Raw genomic sequence first — 16,525 nt, 5'->3', positions numbered from 1 at the left:
CAAAAGTCATATTTTAAAATTAGTTTATTTCCGTAAAAAGACTCTTCTGTACATAAAAAAACAATATGCCATACACAAATGTAAAGCCAATACAATACAATCTGAGATTTAATTCTCATACACATAATATTGAGTGATCTACTTTAGTACAGATCAGCTAAATAATAGCAATCAGAACATGATCCAGGGATTTGTGACTGATTAATACAAACTGTATTTACGTTAGTCTGGTTATATACCAATGAAACTATACTGTAGGTCAATAAAATGGCTTTTCATAAACACAAGTGAAATTATCTAAATTCACCTCAAATTGGTACCAAAGAAATATAATTCACGGATAGCCTTAATGCTATTATCTTCATGTCACCAGTTTGCTTACTAGTCCCTTCATCTAGTTCCCTATACTCTCACTTTGGCTTGCTTCTTCTCTCCCTAAAAACCCTTCATAATGAATGTGAAAGAGGTTAAAACAGTTGTCAAAACATTATTTCCAAACAACATAAAACTCTCTTAAGTGATATTTGGCACAGAGATAGTTTCCCCCTTCAAATAAGAAAAAAATAACATTGAAAAAGAAATAAAAAAGAAATAAAAAAACAATATATGCAAAGCGCTAACAATACGAATCATTAATGCCCACAAGCCCAAATGGTTGCCTAAATATCGCCCTTTATCAATATGTATCCCGGGAAGAGAGAGAGATTACAGAGGCAGAGTCCTGAGAGTGGCTACAACAATCGGTGGCTAGTTCCCATTCCCGCAGAGACTGGTCAAACCCGGCCCCCATAACCCAACCCTAAACCTAGCCCTAACCTTAACCCAACCCTATACCTAGCCCTAACCTTAACCCTAAACCTAACTCTAACCCCAAGCCTAACCTTAACCCAACTCTAAACTAAACCCTAACCATAACCTTAAACGGCCTCTGCGTTGATGGGAACTAATGTAGCCTTTACCCTTCAACAATACATGACTCAAACTCACAGCCGTCCACAACAATGCCTGCCCAAAAACTAAGAGAGCAGACACATACAGTTGTTACTGCAGTAAATATTAGATGCAACAACAAACACTGTACAACAACAATATTGGTTCATAAAACCTACTGGAGCCAAAAACACTGGCTTACATTTTTTTGCAACACCTCCCCCGTGAGAGAGAAGTTAATGTCTGATACAGGTAGGTCAGGGATGTCCCACGTATTTACATCCTATGTGGAGCATAGGACATTACACAGCGGTCTGTTACGAGGACACCACCGTCATCCAGCTGGCTTCTACCTGCCTGCCCGGCGCTCGTCTCACACCCTCATCCCGTTCTCATCCACCTTCCATCCGCTGGAGTTCTTCCCAAACTTGTAGACCAGGCGTCGTCCGTCCACTCGCTCCAAGATCTCTCTCTTGTAGTAGTATCTGAGGAGGGGGAGCCATCGCCATTAAGATTAACTCAAATTGAGGGTTCCACCCCAGATAGCAAGCGGATCTGGGCCATATATGGGCCGGAACTAAGCCACAAGGGCCAGATCTGGCCTGTATATGGCCCAGATCTGCTTGCTATCTGGGACGGACTCTGATTCTTTGTTTTGTCATGCTAATGCTAACATGCTAATGCTAACAGCTGTAGCACCTTAGAAAGAAACCCCCCCCCCCCTATTCCATAGCAGACTGAGACGGCGGCTCACCTCATAGCGCGGCTCAGCTTCTCGTAGGTCATGGTGTTGTTCTTCTTCTTCTGGCCCCACATCTGGGCCACGGCCTCGGACTTGATGAACTTGAAGACGCCCTCGCGACGGTCCTCCCACTTCATCAGGCCCTGGTTCTGCTCCGGGTGGACCAGGATGTCCCGGATGAACTCCCACAGGTGGGTGCCACGGGGCGCTGAGGGGCGCGGGCAGAGAGAACGCTTAGAACGTGGAGAGTGGAGCAGCAGAGTGTGTGTGTGTGTGTGTGTGTGTGTGTGTGTGTGTGTGTGTGTGTGCCTGTTTGTGCTACTGAAAACACCTGCCGTTTGACCACGGCTGTGAAGATGCAAAATGGATGCAAAGTGTGTGCGTATGAATACAGCACTCTATTCATAATTGTTTACTGCTGGTGTACAGCGTCTTGTGAATAAGATCCTCACTGACACCCCAGATAGCAAGCGGATCTGAGCCATATACAGGCCAGATCTGGCCCTTGTGGCTTAGTTCCGGCCCATATATGGCCCAGAATCATTACACATCCGCTTGCTATCTGGGACTGGTACAGTATTTGGTTGTCGGACGGTATTTTGCAGAATTGAAAGATTACTCACAATGCTTGCTTTTCTTGGAGGCGTTCTGAAAGAAGTGGTCTCGGCTGATCTTGGGCGGTCTCCCTCTGCCTCTCTTCTTGATCTCCACCTTCTCCGTCTTGATGTGTTCTGCCAACAGGAGCAGTTGGAGAACTTAGAACGATGAACCGAGATTCAGATTCGCTGAGTCAAGAGAGATCACTTATTAATTTAATTGGGGATGGAAAAAGTTTACACAAAATTTATTGGCACACACCAACACGTGTGGTTTCCACTTTTTTTTTTTTTTTAGAAGAGCCTGATTGGTATGCTAGTGATATTGATTGATTGATTGATTGATATACATGAAGTAAATACAAACTAATGTCTATGCTGCTTACTTGCAATAGCAGGGTAGGCGAACTCTGGGTCCGAATCCCCGCTCCTGGACTCAGGAGAGCTGGGCTGCTGGCTGCTGAAGATCCCACCTGGGACGAAAATACAGGAAACACAACATGTTAAATGGCTGCTTTTTATTTTTGAACACCTTTTTATCAGTAACTTTATCCCATACATATTGAGTAAGTCTAACGGGGAGAATGAATGGATATAAATAGGAAGATAAACACCAGGGAAATGAGGTGAGGAGGAGATACTGTAAGAGGATGGAGAGGAGGAGGGGTGGTAGAGGTGTGGAGGAGATTGAAGGATGGAGGAGAGGAGGAGTGGTAGAGGTGTGGAGGAGATTGAAGGGTGGAGGAGAGGAGGAGTGGTAGAGGTGTGGAGGAGATTGAAGGATGGAGGAGAGGAGGAGTGGTAGAGGTGTGGAGGAGATTGAAGGGTGGAGAGGAGGAGGAGCAGGAGGAGGAGGAGTGGTAGAGGTGTGGAGGAGATTGAAGGATGGAGAAGAGGAGGATTGGTAAAGGTGTGGAGGAGATTGAAGGAGAGAGAGGAGGAGGAGGAGGAGGGGTAGAGGTAGAGGTGTGGAGGAGATTGAAGGATGGAGAGGAGGAGGAGCAGGAGGAGGAGGAGGAGGAAAAGGAGTGGTAGAGGTGTGGAGGAGACTGAAGGAGGGAGAGGAGGAGTGGTAGAGGTGTGGAGGAGATTGAAGGAGAGAGAGGAGGAGGAGGAGGGGTAGAGGTGTGGAGGAGATTGAAGGATGGAGAGGAGGAGGAGCAGGAGGAGGAGGAGGAGGGAGAGGAGGAGGGGTAGAGGTGTGGAGGAGATTGAAGGATGGAGAGGAGGAGGAGCAGGAGGAGGAGGAGGAGGGAGAGGAGGAGGGGTAGAGGTGTGGAGGAGATTGAACGATGGAGAGGAGGAGGAGCAGGAGGAGGAGGAGGAGCAGGAGGAGGAGGAGGAGGGAGAGGAGGAGGGGTAGAGGTGTGGAGGAGATTGAACGATGGAGAGGAGGAGAAGGAGGGGTATGGAAGTCGTGACGTCGCTCACCTGAGGAAGAGCTGCTGTACAGGCTCTCTGAGTCATAACCATCGTCGCTGTGAGGTGTCATGAAATTGCACGAGAAGTCGTCCCTCGCCACTGTCAAAGCCACAAAGCACAACATCAGCATCTGAACACAAGCAAACGAACCATGCATTAGTAGACAACAGGAGTCTGCACGATGCGTCCTGCTTCTCTGACTCGCCATGCTCTGACGCTTTCTCTGGAGGTGAACATGCGCTGGACTGTATTTACCTTCGCCTATGGTCACGGAATTGAGGAAAGGGAATTCTGGGAAGTTGTCCAGGAAGATGTCCAGGAGCTTGCAGGTCTCGCTCAGATCTGTCGAAATGGTCGTCAACTCTGTAACGCAAACGACAAACCAATGAGACGTCACATGAACACAAATGCTCTTCCGTCATGCACAAGAATTAGTGCATGTTGACTCTCCAAATGAAAAAGTCTGAATAAATGTATGCGGCATTTCTCTCCCCGTACTGATATATAAATACATTTCAGATCTATCTTGATGAATACACAACAATCCAGAAGGATCCTTACCATATTTGGACTTGAGTTCCTGAAGACTCTGATAGAGCTGCAGACCGAAGAGGCCAAAGTTGTTCAGCAGCTGGTCCCGAGTCATTTGGCAGAGCGTGTGTCCATCCATGGTGCAGAGCGCCATACTCAAGGTGCTGCTGTCAAACTTGTTGCTCTCGACGTTGTAGCTGATCCACTCCAACACGTGATCCTTGGTCCAGTACTGGGGGTTCACCTCGTACCAGGGACCTGGGAGGGACACAGGGGGACAAACCTCTGTTCACAGTCTGCCGCTTCATAAACAAACAAAAAATCCCAAATTCTCACAACCCTCAATCACAAAGTTGCCCCAAGTGCCAATTAAAGCCTCTGATGTTAAAACCTGTGCATTTGTGGTTTGTAGTCCAAATGTCTGGCTATCAAACTTATCTTCTCTCTCAATCACCAGCTTGGCAGCTAAGCCGCCTAAAGAGGTGAGTCAACACCATTCTGTCTAGTCACAGAGTTGAAACTCTTTAAGTTGTTTGAAGGATGAAGAGACGACATTGTTTTATTTGGTGTCCTGGTAAGGTTAAACATTGACCGTGGTTAAACATTGACAAACAGCTCTCTAAATGAGGTCACGTAAAGGTTCAGCCATTCCCTCTGTCTCTTTGTCCGGGTCTCTTTACGCTGATTTTGTGCCAACAGAAACTGCTTGCATGAGGTAAGATACTGGCAAATAGACACAGATTGCCAAATTTGGCAGCTTGGAAAGCAGTCGAATCAGATTTCTTGTCATTGTTGCAAGTATAAAAGTATCCACCGAACAAACAAAACAAAACTGTACTCACACTAAGAGCAATTTAGTAGGCTTACAATGCAAACAATTAAGCATGAGCCCCTTCTCTGCACAGAAACGTCACTAAGATAACAACTAGGGTCTAGAGCCCAAGAAGACCAAAGATAGGATCTGATGCACAAGAACAAGGATATATGTGTGAGGTGCACCTGCAGTTTGAAGAACACTAAAAACGCTATCTATAATATTTATACTATAAAATATTTTTATTTTTATTTTTTTTACACCAATTCCTATGCACGTGGTCCTTACTCATGATGCTGTGGTTGTAGGTGGTGGTCTCCAGGGGGTCCATGCAGGGCAGCGTGAGGGCGTCTGAAGCCCCGGTGGGGTACATGGTCAGGTTAGCGTGGGTGAGGACGCTGCTCAGGTCGGGTGGGGATGACATGGCCTCTCTGGAAACACCGAGACAGGTGAGTTAGTGATTTAATACTGTACTACACTGACTCAACTCACACTGTAGCGAGTTGAGGGACACGTTTAGAAAGCTCAATTAAACTAGATAGTTTAAGTGCTTGTTTTATGTTAAATGCTTTGCTTTCCAAAGTATTGAGTGCCAATTCTTGAAAGTTGCCATGAATACTTTAAAATAAACAATATTGGTCGATGAGCTTGAATCAGTGTACTGTATTAATATTGTGCAAAATTACATTTGATTCTACTTTACTGCATGACAAAATCAACTGACTGTACATTTTCGGATTTTGTCAACATTTATTATGCCAAAACAGTTGAGAATCATGTCCATCAATCTGCAAAACTAGCAAAATGTGACTGTGGTGACAAATTAGCCATGAATCACATCCATCAACCAAACCAGCAAGCATCTTCAGACCTACCTGATTAACACGCAGGCTTGGGATGGAAAGGTGCTCAGTGATAATCCACTTTGTGTGTACAAGGCCACTGTTTATCCCACTTCTTCACTCTCTCTCTCACCCTCTCTTTGTCCCTCTCTCTTTGTCTGTCTGTAGCAATGATGCACCTGCAGATTGACTCATGGGCCTTTATAGTCCTACTGTGACAGGTGTAGGGGCGGAGCCAGGGAAGGGGGCGGGGCCACGCAGGTGGGGGATTCCATGGAGGTATCAGCCACGCCTCCCTCCCCCTCACACTCTCGCCTTCCAGAGAAAAATAATAATCTCGCCAATCCTCACGCGCGCGCGCACACACACAATCACACAAACACAACATTCTGCGATGCAATACCTGTCTCTTTCTCCATGACGAGAGCTCAGGTGATCTGGTGACAGAGTGGAAGGGGGAGGGGTGAGGGATCTCGGTTGTGAGGGGGTAGGGGGCATTGGGGTAGGGGGGGGGGGGGGGGGGGGGCAGGGGGGTTGAAGAGGTCTAAAAATAGCTTCTATGCCTTTGCCAAGATAATGGCACACAGAAAATTCCATCTAGTCACACATTTAGTCATTTGTCAACAGTGAAAGTTGACCTAGTCTGCGTTGACCAACAATTACTTCATTAATTGATTAATAATTAATGAAGCTGTAATGTGTTGTTGCATTAAGAAGCACAGTTAACCGTTTTTCAGATAAAGTATGGATTCCTGACGAATAATCGAAATTCGAATAATTGAAATACAAATGTATACTGGAGACACGCACACACACACTCGCTTCCTCACAGAAACACACACACACTCGCTTCCTCACACACACACACACACACACACACACACACACACACACACACACACACACACACACTTGCTTCCTCTCTCTCACACACACACTCACAACCCCTGCGTGTTTATCCCTGTGGGAGAATTAAGAGATTTGTCCTAATATTTACCGTTGACCCTGTTCCCGGGGCTCTCAAAGATAGCCTTATCTCTCTCTCCAGTTTGGGTGACCAGGGGGGGCGGGGCCAGCCATCGCCGCCATGCTTACCAGGTGCCAGTGCATGGCAGCCACTCGCTGGATATAGTTGCCAAGGCTGTGGTTCCTCGAACATTGTGTGCCTGATAGTCCAGGGACAACAGGTGGGGCAAAGCAAACAAGAGTGCCGTTGGCATGGCGTCCTTCTTCCTGATGTGTGGATCGGCGGTAGTCAATTAGAGCAGTGATTTGGTGGTTTATAACAGTACGTTGTGCATTTCAGTGAGTCTAATCCACTCACCTTTTATCGTGTTTAAACCTTGGTCACAATAAATAAGCTGTTGACTCTCTTGATTCGCCTACAATAAAGTGAGTCATGCACTGTAGGCCTAGGCCTTTCTCTCCCAAGCGGATCTGGGCCATATATGGCCGGAACTAAACCACAAGTGCCAGATCTGGCCTGTATATGGCCCAGATCCGCTTGCTATCTGGCTGTAGGTCTTCCCATTCAGTGTGAGCTATATGAATTGAGTGAACTCAATGACCTGTATTGGTTAAACCTACTGCGAATCTAGAAACTAAAGCTGGCCTTAAAAGTGATTATTGCTGTTAAAAGAGATCCCAGATACAGTAGCAAGCAGATCTGGGCCATATATGGTCCGGAACTAAGCCACAATTGACAGATCTGGCCTGTATATGGCCCTGATCGGATTGCTGTCTGGGATGCTTGAGGTGATAGCAGTAGTGACACCAAGCGTAGCAACAATCTGGCATGTTAACATGAAACTGAGATGAAACTAGGCCGAACTGAACACACTGAACCCGAAACTGAGGCACTGAGCAAAGCCGACTGTTTGATTGCATACACCACAAACACCCCTGCCTAATCCCTCCATTATCTCAGAGGTCGCTCCAGGTGGTGTGTTCTGCGTGCTGCACCTTCCCGTGTCACTGACAGTTTGTTGTGACTCACTATCGTCCCCTAGTGGTTCAACTTGGTATTGCATGGATGTTGTAGCACAGCCTGACTGAGGCCCTTGTTCAATAAATTATCCATTATAGAGATAAAACAATTACCTAGTATTTCCTAGCACATTATGTGTGGTAAAAATGAATGATTACTTAAATGCTTTCATTTTCTTTTTTAAAATACCAGATTGTGGTGATTTATTTCTTAACAGATATTCATTAACAGTAAGGGCAGTGACCTCAAGTGTCACAACAGTCATTGGCCGGGTTTCCCGAACGAGTTAAGAAGCACTTAACTCCAAAGTACTTCTTAACTCCCATAGAAAGGGTTGCTTAAGAAGGGTTCCTTAAGAAGGTTCTTTACCAGGAAACGTGGCCATTGCAGGTTTCTGCAAATAACCTCTACCTGTTCACTCCCTACCTGTTCACCCTTCTTGTCATCCTCCATCTGTTTAGATTACTTTATTAACATAATTATCATGCATTATAAAAATTCAAGGAGGTACAAAAAAGTCAAACTTATTTCCTTTGTGATCCTTGGTCTCGGCACATACATAACAATAAATAAACAACATTACCGACGTCGTAAAACGCAAAATCAGTCATTAACATTGTTCATTTTGAACATCGGTCACCCCTTACCTTCTCACCCCCTAACTGTTTACCCCTTGCCTGTTCTCTCTACTTGGTCACGCCCTCCATATTCACTCTCTACCCATCACCCTCTAGCACTTCAATACCAGCCCACCCATTCATGGTTCTCCTTCAAGTGTCACAACTCTGCTAGGCCCCTCCCTCTTCCTCCGCTCGTCCAGGAAGACAGAACCAGAAGGAATGTCACCTGACTTGTTAGCGTCGAGGCTTTCGTACCCGGAGGGACCCGACTGTTAACTGGAAAATTCCATCGCTCTGTCTTGCCCCCTTTCTTTCCGTCCGTCATCCATTATCTCCACCGCCGCCACTCCTCTCCTCACACCTGAAAGGATGGGGCTTTCCGCGCCCCTCTGCACGGGAGAGGGATAAAGAGAGACCAACCGTGGAGAGACCAACCGTGGAGAAGGTGTGAATGCGGCAGGTGCGCTGGAGCTTTGAGAGGTGTTGCGCCACATCCGGAGGACATGAGTCGTTTGGAGACAAAAGACGCTGATTTTGTTGGGAATTTTGAAATACTGTGTGACAAATGAGGACCGTTAAGAGTGTCAGTGTGTTTATTTAAGGCATTCAAGTAGAAAAGATGAATCATCCTTAACCCCAAATATAATATAATATATATATAAATATATAGGCCTATATATTTTTTTTTTATGTTTATTTTTAAATGATTTAAAATGTATTTGAGGTGCATTTCATTTATATGGCCTTGGCACTGTACAGGAATGTACAGGATAATACTAAGTCAAGTATTTGACACTGACATGCTGATTATAAATGCTCTTGAGCTGCTCATCAAAGTCATCATACTCCACTGCTTCTATTTCCTTCTTATGCTGCCTCTCTTATTGTATATCACATTAAAACCTTGGAAAATTGTTTTTTTGGGGGGTTCTCCTGCATGCCAGGGGACTCCAGGGTCTGGTAGAGCAGGGTTCTGGTAGAGCAGGGTTCTGGTAGAGGAGGGTTCTGGTAGAGGAGGGTTCTGGTAGAGCAGGGTTCTGGTAGAGGAGGGTTCTGGTAGAGGAGGGTTCTGGTAGAGCAGGGTTCAGGTTGAGCAGGGGACTCCAGGGTCTGGTAGAGGACAAACACCTGGTTATTAATTTAATGTCTAACTCACCTCCATCCACCCTCTACTACCCACAACCCCCTGTGGTCCTCATCAGCTGGCCAATGAGTGACTGAGGAAAGCCCCTGAGAGCACAGACAGGGGTGAGGGCTCTAGAAAGCTGCCAGGGGGCGAGAGAGAGAGGTAGAGAGAGAGAGAGAGGTAGAGAGAGAGAGAGGTAGAGAGAGAGAGAGGTAGAGAGAGAGAGAGGTAGAGAGAGAGAGAGAGAGAGGGAGAGGTAGAGAGAGAGGGGTAGAGAGAGAGAGGTATAGAGAGAGAGGGAGAGAGAGGTATAGAAAGAGAGAGGGAGAGAGGTAGAGAGAGAGAGGTAGAGAGAGAAAGAGAGGTAGAGAGAGAGAGGTAGAGAGAGAGAGAGAGGTAGAGAGAGAGATAGGTAGAAAGAGGGAGAGAGAGAAAGAAAGAGAGAGAAGTAGAGAGAGGGAGAGAGAGAGAGAGGTAGAGAGAGAGAGAGAGAGAGGTAGAGAGAGGTAGCGAGAGAGAAAGAGAGAGAGAGAGAGGGAGAGAGAGAGGGAGAGAGAGAAAGAGAGAGAGAGGTAGAGAGATGGAGAGAGAAAGAGAGAGAGGTAGGTAGAGAGAGAGAGAGAGAGAGAGAGAGAGAGAGAAAGCACTGAACCGAAGATGAACTACTGTAGCCTAAAGGGGTATTGAGAGCGGATGACTTTTGGTTTGGTTTCTGGTTAATCATCACATGTTGATGTCATGCCTGAGTATCTGGGTCATACAGAAGGTTGACAGACCTGGAGGGTGTGTGTAAATGTACAGTATGACTGTGCATGTATGAACGTGTGTTATGGACATGAGCCAGCTTGGTGTACTGTAAGCTAAGTTGTCTGCTCTGGCGTCAGTTGTGTCTTGTCAGGACAATTAGTATTAGTTATTAGGATTATGTATATATATATATATATACACACACACACATGCACAATGGACAAAAGTATGAACAAAAGTATTGGGCCACATACACATTACACCTACAGGAGCTTTTATGACATTCCGTTCTAAATTCATAGGCATTAATATGGAATTGGTCCTATAGCTTCCACTCTTCTGAGAAGGCTTTGTACAAGATTTTGGAGTGTGTTTGTGTTTGCCCATTCATCCAGAAGACCATTAGATAGGCTACTGATGTTGGACGAGAGGGCCTAGCTCGCAATCTCCGTTCTAGTTCATCCAAAAGGTGTTGGATGGGGTTGAGGTCAGGACTCTGTGCGGGCCAGTCAAGTTCTTCCACACAAACCTCACCCAACCATGCCTTTATGGACCTTGCTTTGTGCACTGGGGCACAGTCATGCTGGAACTGTTAATGAAATTCAAGTATCACCAATGTGTTACTTCCAAGTTGTTTCTTATTGTTTTCCTACAGACCTCTGTGAACCTTCCTTTTCATCCGTTCCAGAGAATCCCTCTGTTTAGATGGAGTGTGACGTCACTCCCCTTTACCCTTTGTCTGAGTGCACGTCACCTCCCTCTATATGTTATAAGAGACCGCACGACAGCGTCTCAGTACTCTTGACCAGGATACACTTCCTGTTTTGAGTTCTTTCTGCAAATCGTAACAGAATAAAACTGTCTTTTGTTTGAAACCAGCTTGAATCGACCACATCGCGTGTTCTTTGAAATCTACCTTAAACCAAGTATATAAATACTTTCATAGAACAGAAAAGGGCCTTCCCCCAAACTGTTCCCACAAAGTTGGAAGCATAGAATTGTCCAAAATGTCTTGGTAAGCTGAAGCATTAACATTTCCCTTCACTGGAACTAAGGGATCTCGGCCAACCCCAGAAAAACAACCCCAGACCATTATCCCTTTTCCACCAAACTTTACAGTTGGCACAATGTAGTCAGGCAGGTAACGTTCCCCTGGCATTCGCCAAACCCAGACTTGTCCATCAGACTGCCAGATAGAGAAGCGTGATTCGTCACTCCACAGAGCACGTTTCCACTGCTCCAGAGTCCAGAGGCGGTGTTCTTTACACCACTCCGTCCAAGGCTTGGCATTGCGCTTGGTGATGTAAGGCCCTCTCATCCAACATCAGTGTCTGACCTCACACATGCTCTTCTGGATGAATGGACTACAATTCCCACTGACACACTCAAAATCTGGTAGAAAGCCTTCCCAGAAGAGTGGAAGCTATTATAGCTGCAAAGGGGGGACCAACTCAATATTAATGCCTATGCATTTAGAATGGGATGTCATAAAAGATCCTCTAGGTGTAATGTGTAGGTGTCCCAATACTTTTGTCCATAGTGTATGTAGCCTATATGCAAGGTGGTCAATCCCAGATCCCAGACACTGAACCCCAAAATCGCTCATGTGCGGACGGTGGCACAGTACCTAAGAAGGTCCTGGGCCTTTCTGTGCGGAGTTTGAGTGTTCTCCCCCGTGTTCACAAGGGTTTCCTCCCAAAGAACCCAATACGAAGAACAGCCCGGTGCCTTACTAGGATCTGGTCTGAGCACTTTGGCTTATTGGTCCCTGGGTGCAATAAATATTGTCTGCCCACTGCTGCTGGCTGCCCCTGGAGGAGGATGGCTTGAATGGAAGAAATTCAGGGAACAATGTCCACCAGCGACTGCTGGAGACGTGTGTGTGCTGTGTGTGTTGTGTGTGTTGTGTGTGTTGTGTGTGTTGTGTGTGCTGTGTGTGCTGTGTGTGTTGTGTGTGCTGTGTCGCGAGCAACAGTCCATGAACGACAGTTGACGTCAACACTGTGGCTGTCTCCGAATCTGAAACCTCATAATGAACTACAAACACAACCATACTGCCCTCTAGTGGAGAAACTGACAAAACTGGCAACATGGTGAAGAAAATAGTCACTGGTGAGTGCACGTAATCTTACATGAATAGCGTAAAGAACACTGTAGCATCTACTGCTGCACAGCTGACATGACAGAAGTCCAAACCTGGTTGATGAGCTCAGACAGTACTTAGCCTGCATGCTTGCCTGGTAGCCCAGCTAATTTAATTCACCACTTGGCATTTTGCAGGCCCACATATAATACATCTCCCCACAGACAACACAGTGTGGAGAGAGTTGGACATGGGGCACTGGTGATTTACTGTGTATGTGTACAGTATGTATGTATGTGTGTATGTATGTATGTATGTATGTATGTATGTATGTATGTATGTGTGTGTGTGTGTGTGTGTGTGTGTGTGTGTGTGTGTGTGTGGAAGTGTACATGTATAACAATCTCCAGAACAGATCATACAGTAGTTCTATTTCTGCAGCTCCAGACTTGCTATGGTGCCAGACCTCGTATCGTCTATCTCATCAACCCAGTGGCCTGAACACCCTCCCTCTCTCACCAACACACCTCCCTCCCTCCCTCCCTCCCTCCCTCCCTCCCTCCCTCCCTCCCTCCCTCCCTCCATTCTTCCATCCTGCCTTCCCTCCTCCCTTTCTGCATCCTTCCACCATCGTGCAGTTTTACCCATAGGCCCCCTCTCTCCATCCCAATATTTCCACACCACTGTTAACCTTAACCCCTACCTCCTTAAATGTTCATCTTAAACACTATCAACCTCAACCCTACATCCTTACATGTTCATCTTAAACACTATCAACCTCAACCCTACATGTTCATCTTAAACACTATCAACCTCAACCCTACATGTTCATCTTAAACACTATCAACCTCAACCCTACATCATTACATGTTCATCTTAAACACTGTCAACCTCAACCCTACATGTTCATCTTAAACACTATCAACCTCAACCCTACCTCCTTACATGTTCATCTTAAACACTATCAACCTCAACCCTACTTGTTCATCTTAAACACTATCAACCTCAACCCTACATCCTTACATGTTCATCTTAAACACTATCAACCTCAACCCTACATCCCTACATGTTCATCTTAAACACTATCAACCTCAACCCTACATCCTTACATGTTCATCTTAAACACTGTCAACCTCAACCCTACATGTTCATCTTAAACACTATTAACCTCAACCCTACATCCTTACATGTTCATCTTAAACACTATCAACCTCAACCCTACATGTTCATCTTAAACACTATCAACCTCAACCCTACATGTTCATCTTAAACACTATCAACCTCAACCCTACATCATTACATGTTCATCTTAAACACTGTCAACCTCAACCCTACATGTTCATCTTAAACACTATCAACCTCAACCCTACCTCCTTACATGTTCATCTTAAACACTATCAACCTCAACCCTACTTGTTCATCTTAAACACTATCAACCTCAACCCTACATCCTTACATGTTCATCTTAAACACTATCAACCTCAACCCTACATCCCTACATGTTCATCTTAAACACTATCAACCTCAACCCTACATCCTTACATGTTCATCTTAAACACTGTCAACCTCAACCCTACATGTTCATCTTAAACACTATTAACCTCAACCCTACATCCTTACATGTTCATCTTAAACACTGTCAACCTCAACCCTACCTCCCTACATGTTCATCTTAAACACTGTCAACCTCAACCCTACATGTTCATCTTAAACACTGTCAACCTCAACCCTACCTCCCTACATGTTCATCTTAAACACTGTCAACCTCAACCCTACATGTTCATCTTAAACACTGTCAACCTCAACCCTACATGTTCATCTTAAACACTGTCAACCTCAACCCTACATGTTCATCTTAAACACTATCAACCTCAACCCTACCTCCCTACATGTTCATCTTAAACACTGTCAACCTCAACCCTACCTCCCTACAACACTATCAACCTCAACCCTACATCCTTACATGTTCATCTTAAACACTGTTAACCTTAACCCCTACCTCCCTACATGTTCATCTTAAACACTATCAACCTCAACCCTACATGTTCATCTTAAACACTATCAACCTCAACCCTACATCCTTACATGTTCATCTTAAACACTATCAACCTCAACCCTACATCCTTACATGTTCATCTTAAACACTATCAACCTCAACCCTACCTCCTTACATGTTCATCTTAAACACTATCAACCTCAACTCTACATCCTTACATGTTCATCTTAAACACTATCAACCTCAACCCTACATGTTCATCTTAAACACTATCAACCTCAACCCTACATCCTTACATGTTCATCTTAAACACTGTCAACCTCAACCCTACATGTTCATCTTAAACACTGTCAACCTCAACCCTACATGTTCATCTTAAACACTATCAACCTCAACCCTACATCCTTACATGTTCATCTTAAACACTGTCAACCTCAACCCTACATGTTGATCTTAAACACTATCAACCTCAACCCTACCTCCCTACATGTTCATCTTAAACACTGTCAACCTCAACCCTACCTCCCTACAACACTATCAACCTCAACCCTACATCCTTACATGTTCATCTTAAACACTGTTAACCTTAACTCTACCTCCCTACATGTTCATCTTAAACACTGTCAACCTCAACCCTACATCCTTACATGTTCATCTTAAACACTGTTAACCTTAACTCTACCTCCCTACATGTTCATCTTAAACACTATCAACCTCAACCCTACATCCTTACATGTTCATCTTAAACACTATCAACCTCAACTCTACCTCCCTACATGTTCATCTTAAACACTGTCAACCTCAACCCTACATCCTTAAATGTTCATCTTAAACACTGTCAACCTCAACCCTACATGTTCATCTTAAACACTATCAACCTCAACCCTACATGTTCATCTTAAACACTATCAACCTCAACCCAACATCCTTACATGTTCATCTTAAACACTATCAACCTCAACCCTACATGTTCATCTTAAACACTATCAACCTCAACCCTACATCCTTACATGTTCATCTTAAACACTATCAACCTCAACCCTACCTCCTTACATGTTAATCTTAAACACTGTCACCCTCAACCCCTACTGTACATCTTTACTGTACAGGTGATATTGTTATCACCTTGTATTGTTATCACCTTTTCCAGTGCTTTCCTCTGTTGGGGGGTGTCCTTAATGTTGGTCCACATCCAAACCCCACCGGCTCGTTAATCTCCTCTATCCTACTCTCTCAACTCACGGTGAGCAAGTGGTGACAGGGGGGCTTTGGAGTTGCCAGTGGGCAGTGCCAAAAATTGAGTTCATCTCAGGCTACGTACTTTGTTCTCCCTCAGCATACTTGCTCTAAATGAAAGTTGGATCACACTAGAGAACATTACCACACCTGCAGCTCTGGCCTGCTTATTTACCTGAAATGGAAATGATCTTCTTTTTTTTTTCCTGTTCCACAGTTTTCCATGCCCTTTTCTGAATGTCATGCTGTCACTGTCACTTATCCAGTCACGCTCGGCATTGGCTGTTGTGATTGGCTCACCAGGTCCCCCTGGTGAGTTGCTGGAGGACGCTTGACACAAGAGTCTCGCACTTCCCTGACAACGGCTCCGCACTCATCCTTCTCAGCGACTTGAGCATCCAGACTGAGAAATCGGAACCTCTTCTCTCTTTCCTCTCCTCCTTTGACCTTCACCTCTCCTCTCTTCTGGCTGACAACCAGCTGGATGTTATCTTTACTAGAAACTCTTCCACTCCTAACCTCTCTGTCACTCCCCTCCATCTCTCTGACCACTATTTCATGTCCTATGGTTAGGTTTAACCAATTAACTTGCACTTTGCACTTTGGTACATACTCATATTGTGGTATGTACATGTATTCATGGGTTTCAAAGGTAGTCCTAGACCTGCCATATTAGGGACCAACACAGGTGTTTCAATTTCGTTGATTGGCTCTACTGCATATAATCCTATACAGTAGAACTAATTAATTCATTTGGAAACACCTGTGTTAGTCCCCAACATGGCAGGTCTAGGACTACATTTGAAACACATGAATAGTTATGTTCATATTTATGGATCTATATTGAGGGACC

At 45.1% G+C, this 16,525-nt stretch overlaps 1 protein-coding gene across 1 annotated transcript; it reads right to left on the bottom strand.

Annotated features, from left to right (window-relative positions):
• Positions 1 to 1,196: 1,196 nt before the first annotated feature.
• elf3 (E74-like factor 3 (ets domain transcription factor, epithelial-specific)) lies at positions 1,197 to 16,049 on the bottom strand (the record flags this gene model as incomplete). Its single annotated transcript, XM_084445720.1, has 11 exons — positions 1,197 to 1,415; positions 1,685 to 1,880; positions 2,296 to 2,403; positions 2,655 to 2,741; positions 3,700 to 3,789; positions 3,946 to 4,053; positions 4,252 to 4,479; positions 5,324 to 5,466; positions 6,091 to 6,192; positions 6,973 to 7,110; positions 15,973 to 16,049. 11 exons carry the CDS (start codon positions 16,047 to 16,049, stop codon positions 1,304 to 1,306), a joined length of 1,389 nt encoding a protein of 462 aa, XP_084301846.1. The 3' UTR covers positions 1,197 to 1,303.
• Positions 16,050 to 16,525: the final 476 nt, after the last annotated feature.

The sequence above is a fragment of the Borostomias antarcticus genome (assembly GCF_949987555.1).
Source record: "Borostomias antarcticus genome assembly, chromosome: 11".
NCBI classification, from domain to species: domain Eukaryota; kingdom Metazoa; phylum Chordata; class Actinopteri; order Stomiiformes; family Stomiidae; genus Borostomias; species Borostomias antarcticus.
The sequence above is the reverse complement of the archived record's forward strand: the minus strand, read 5'-3'. Positions and strand labels throughout refer to the sequence as shown.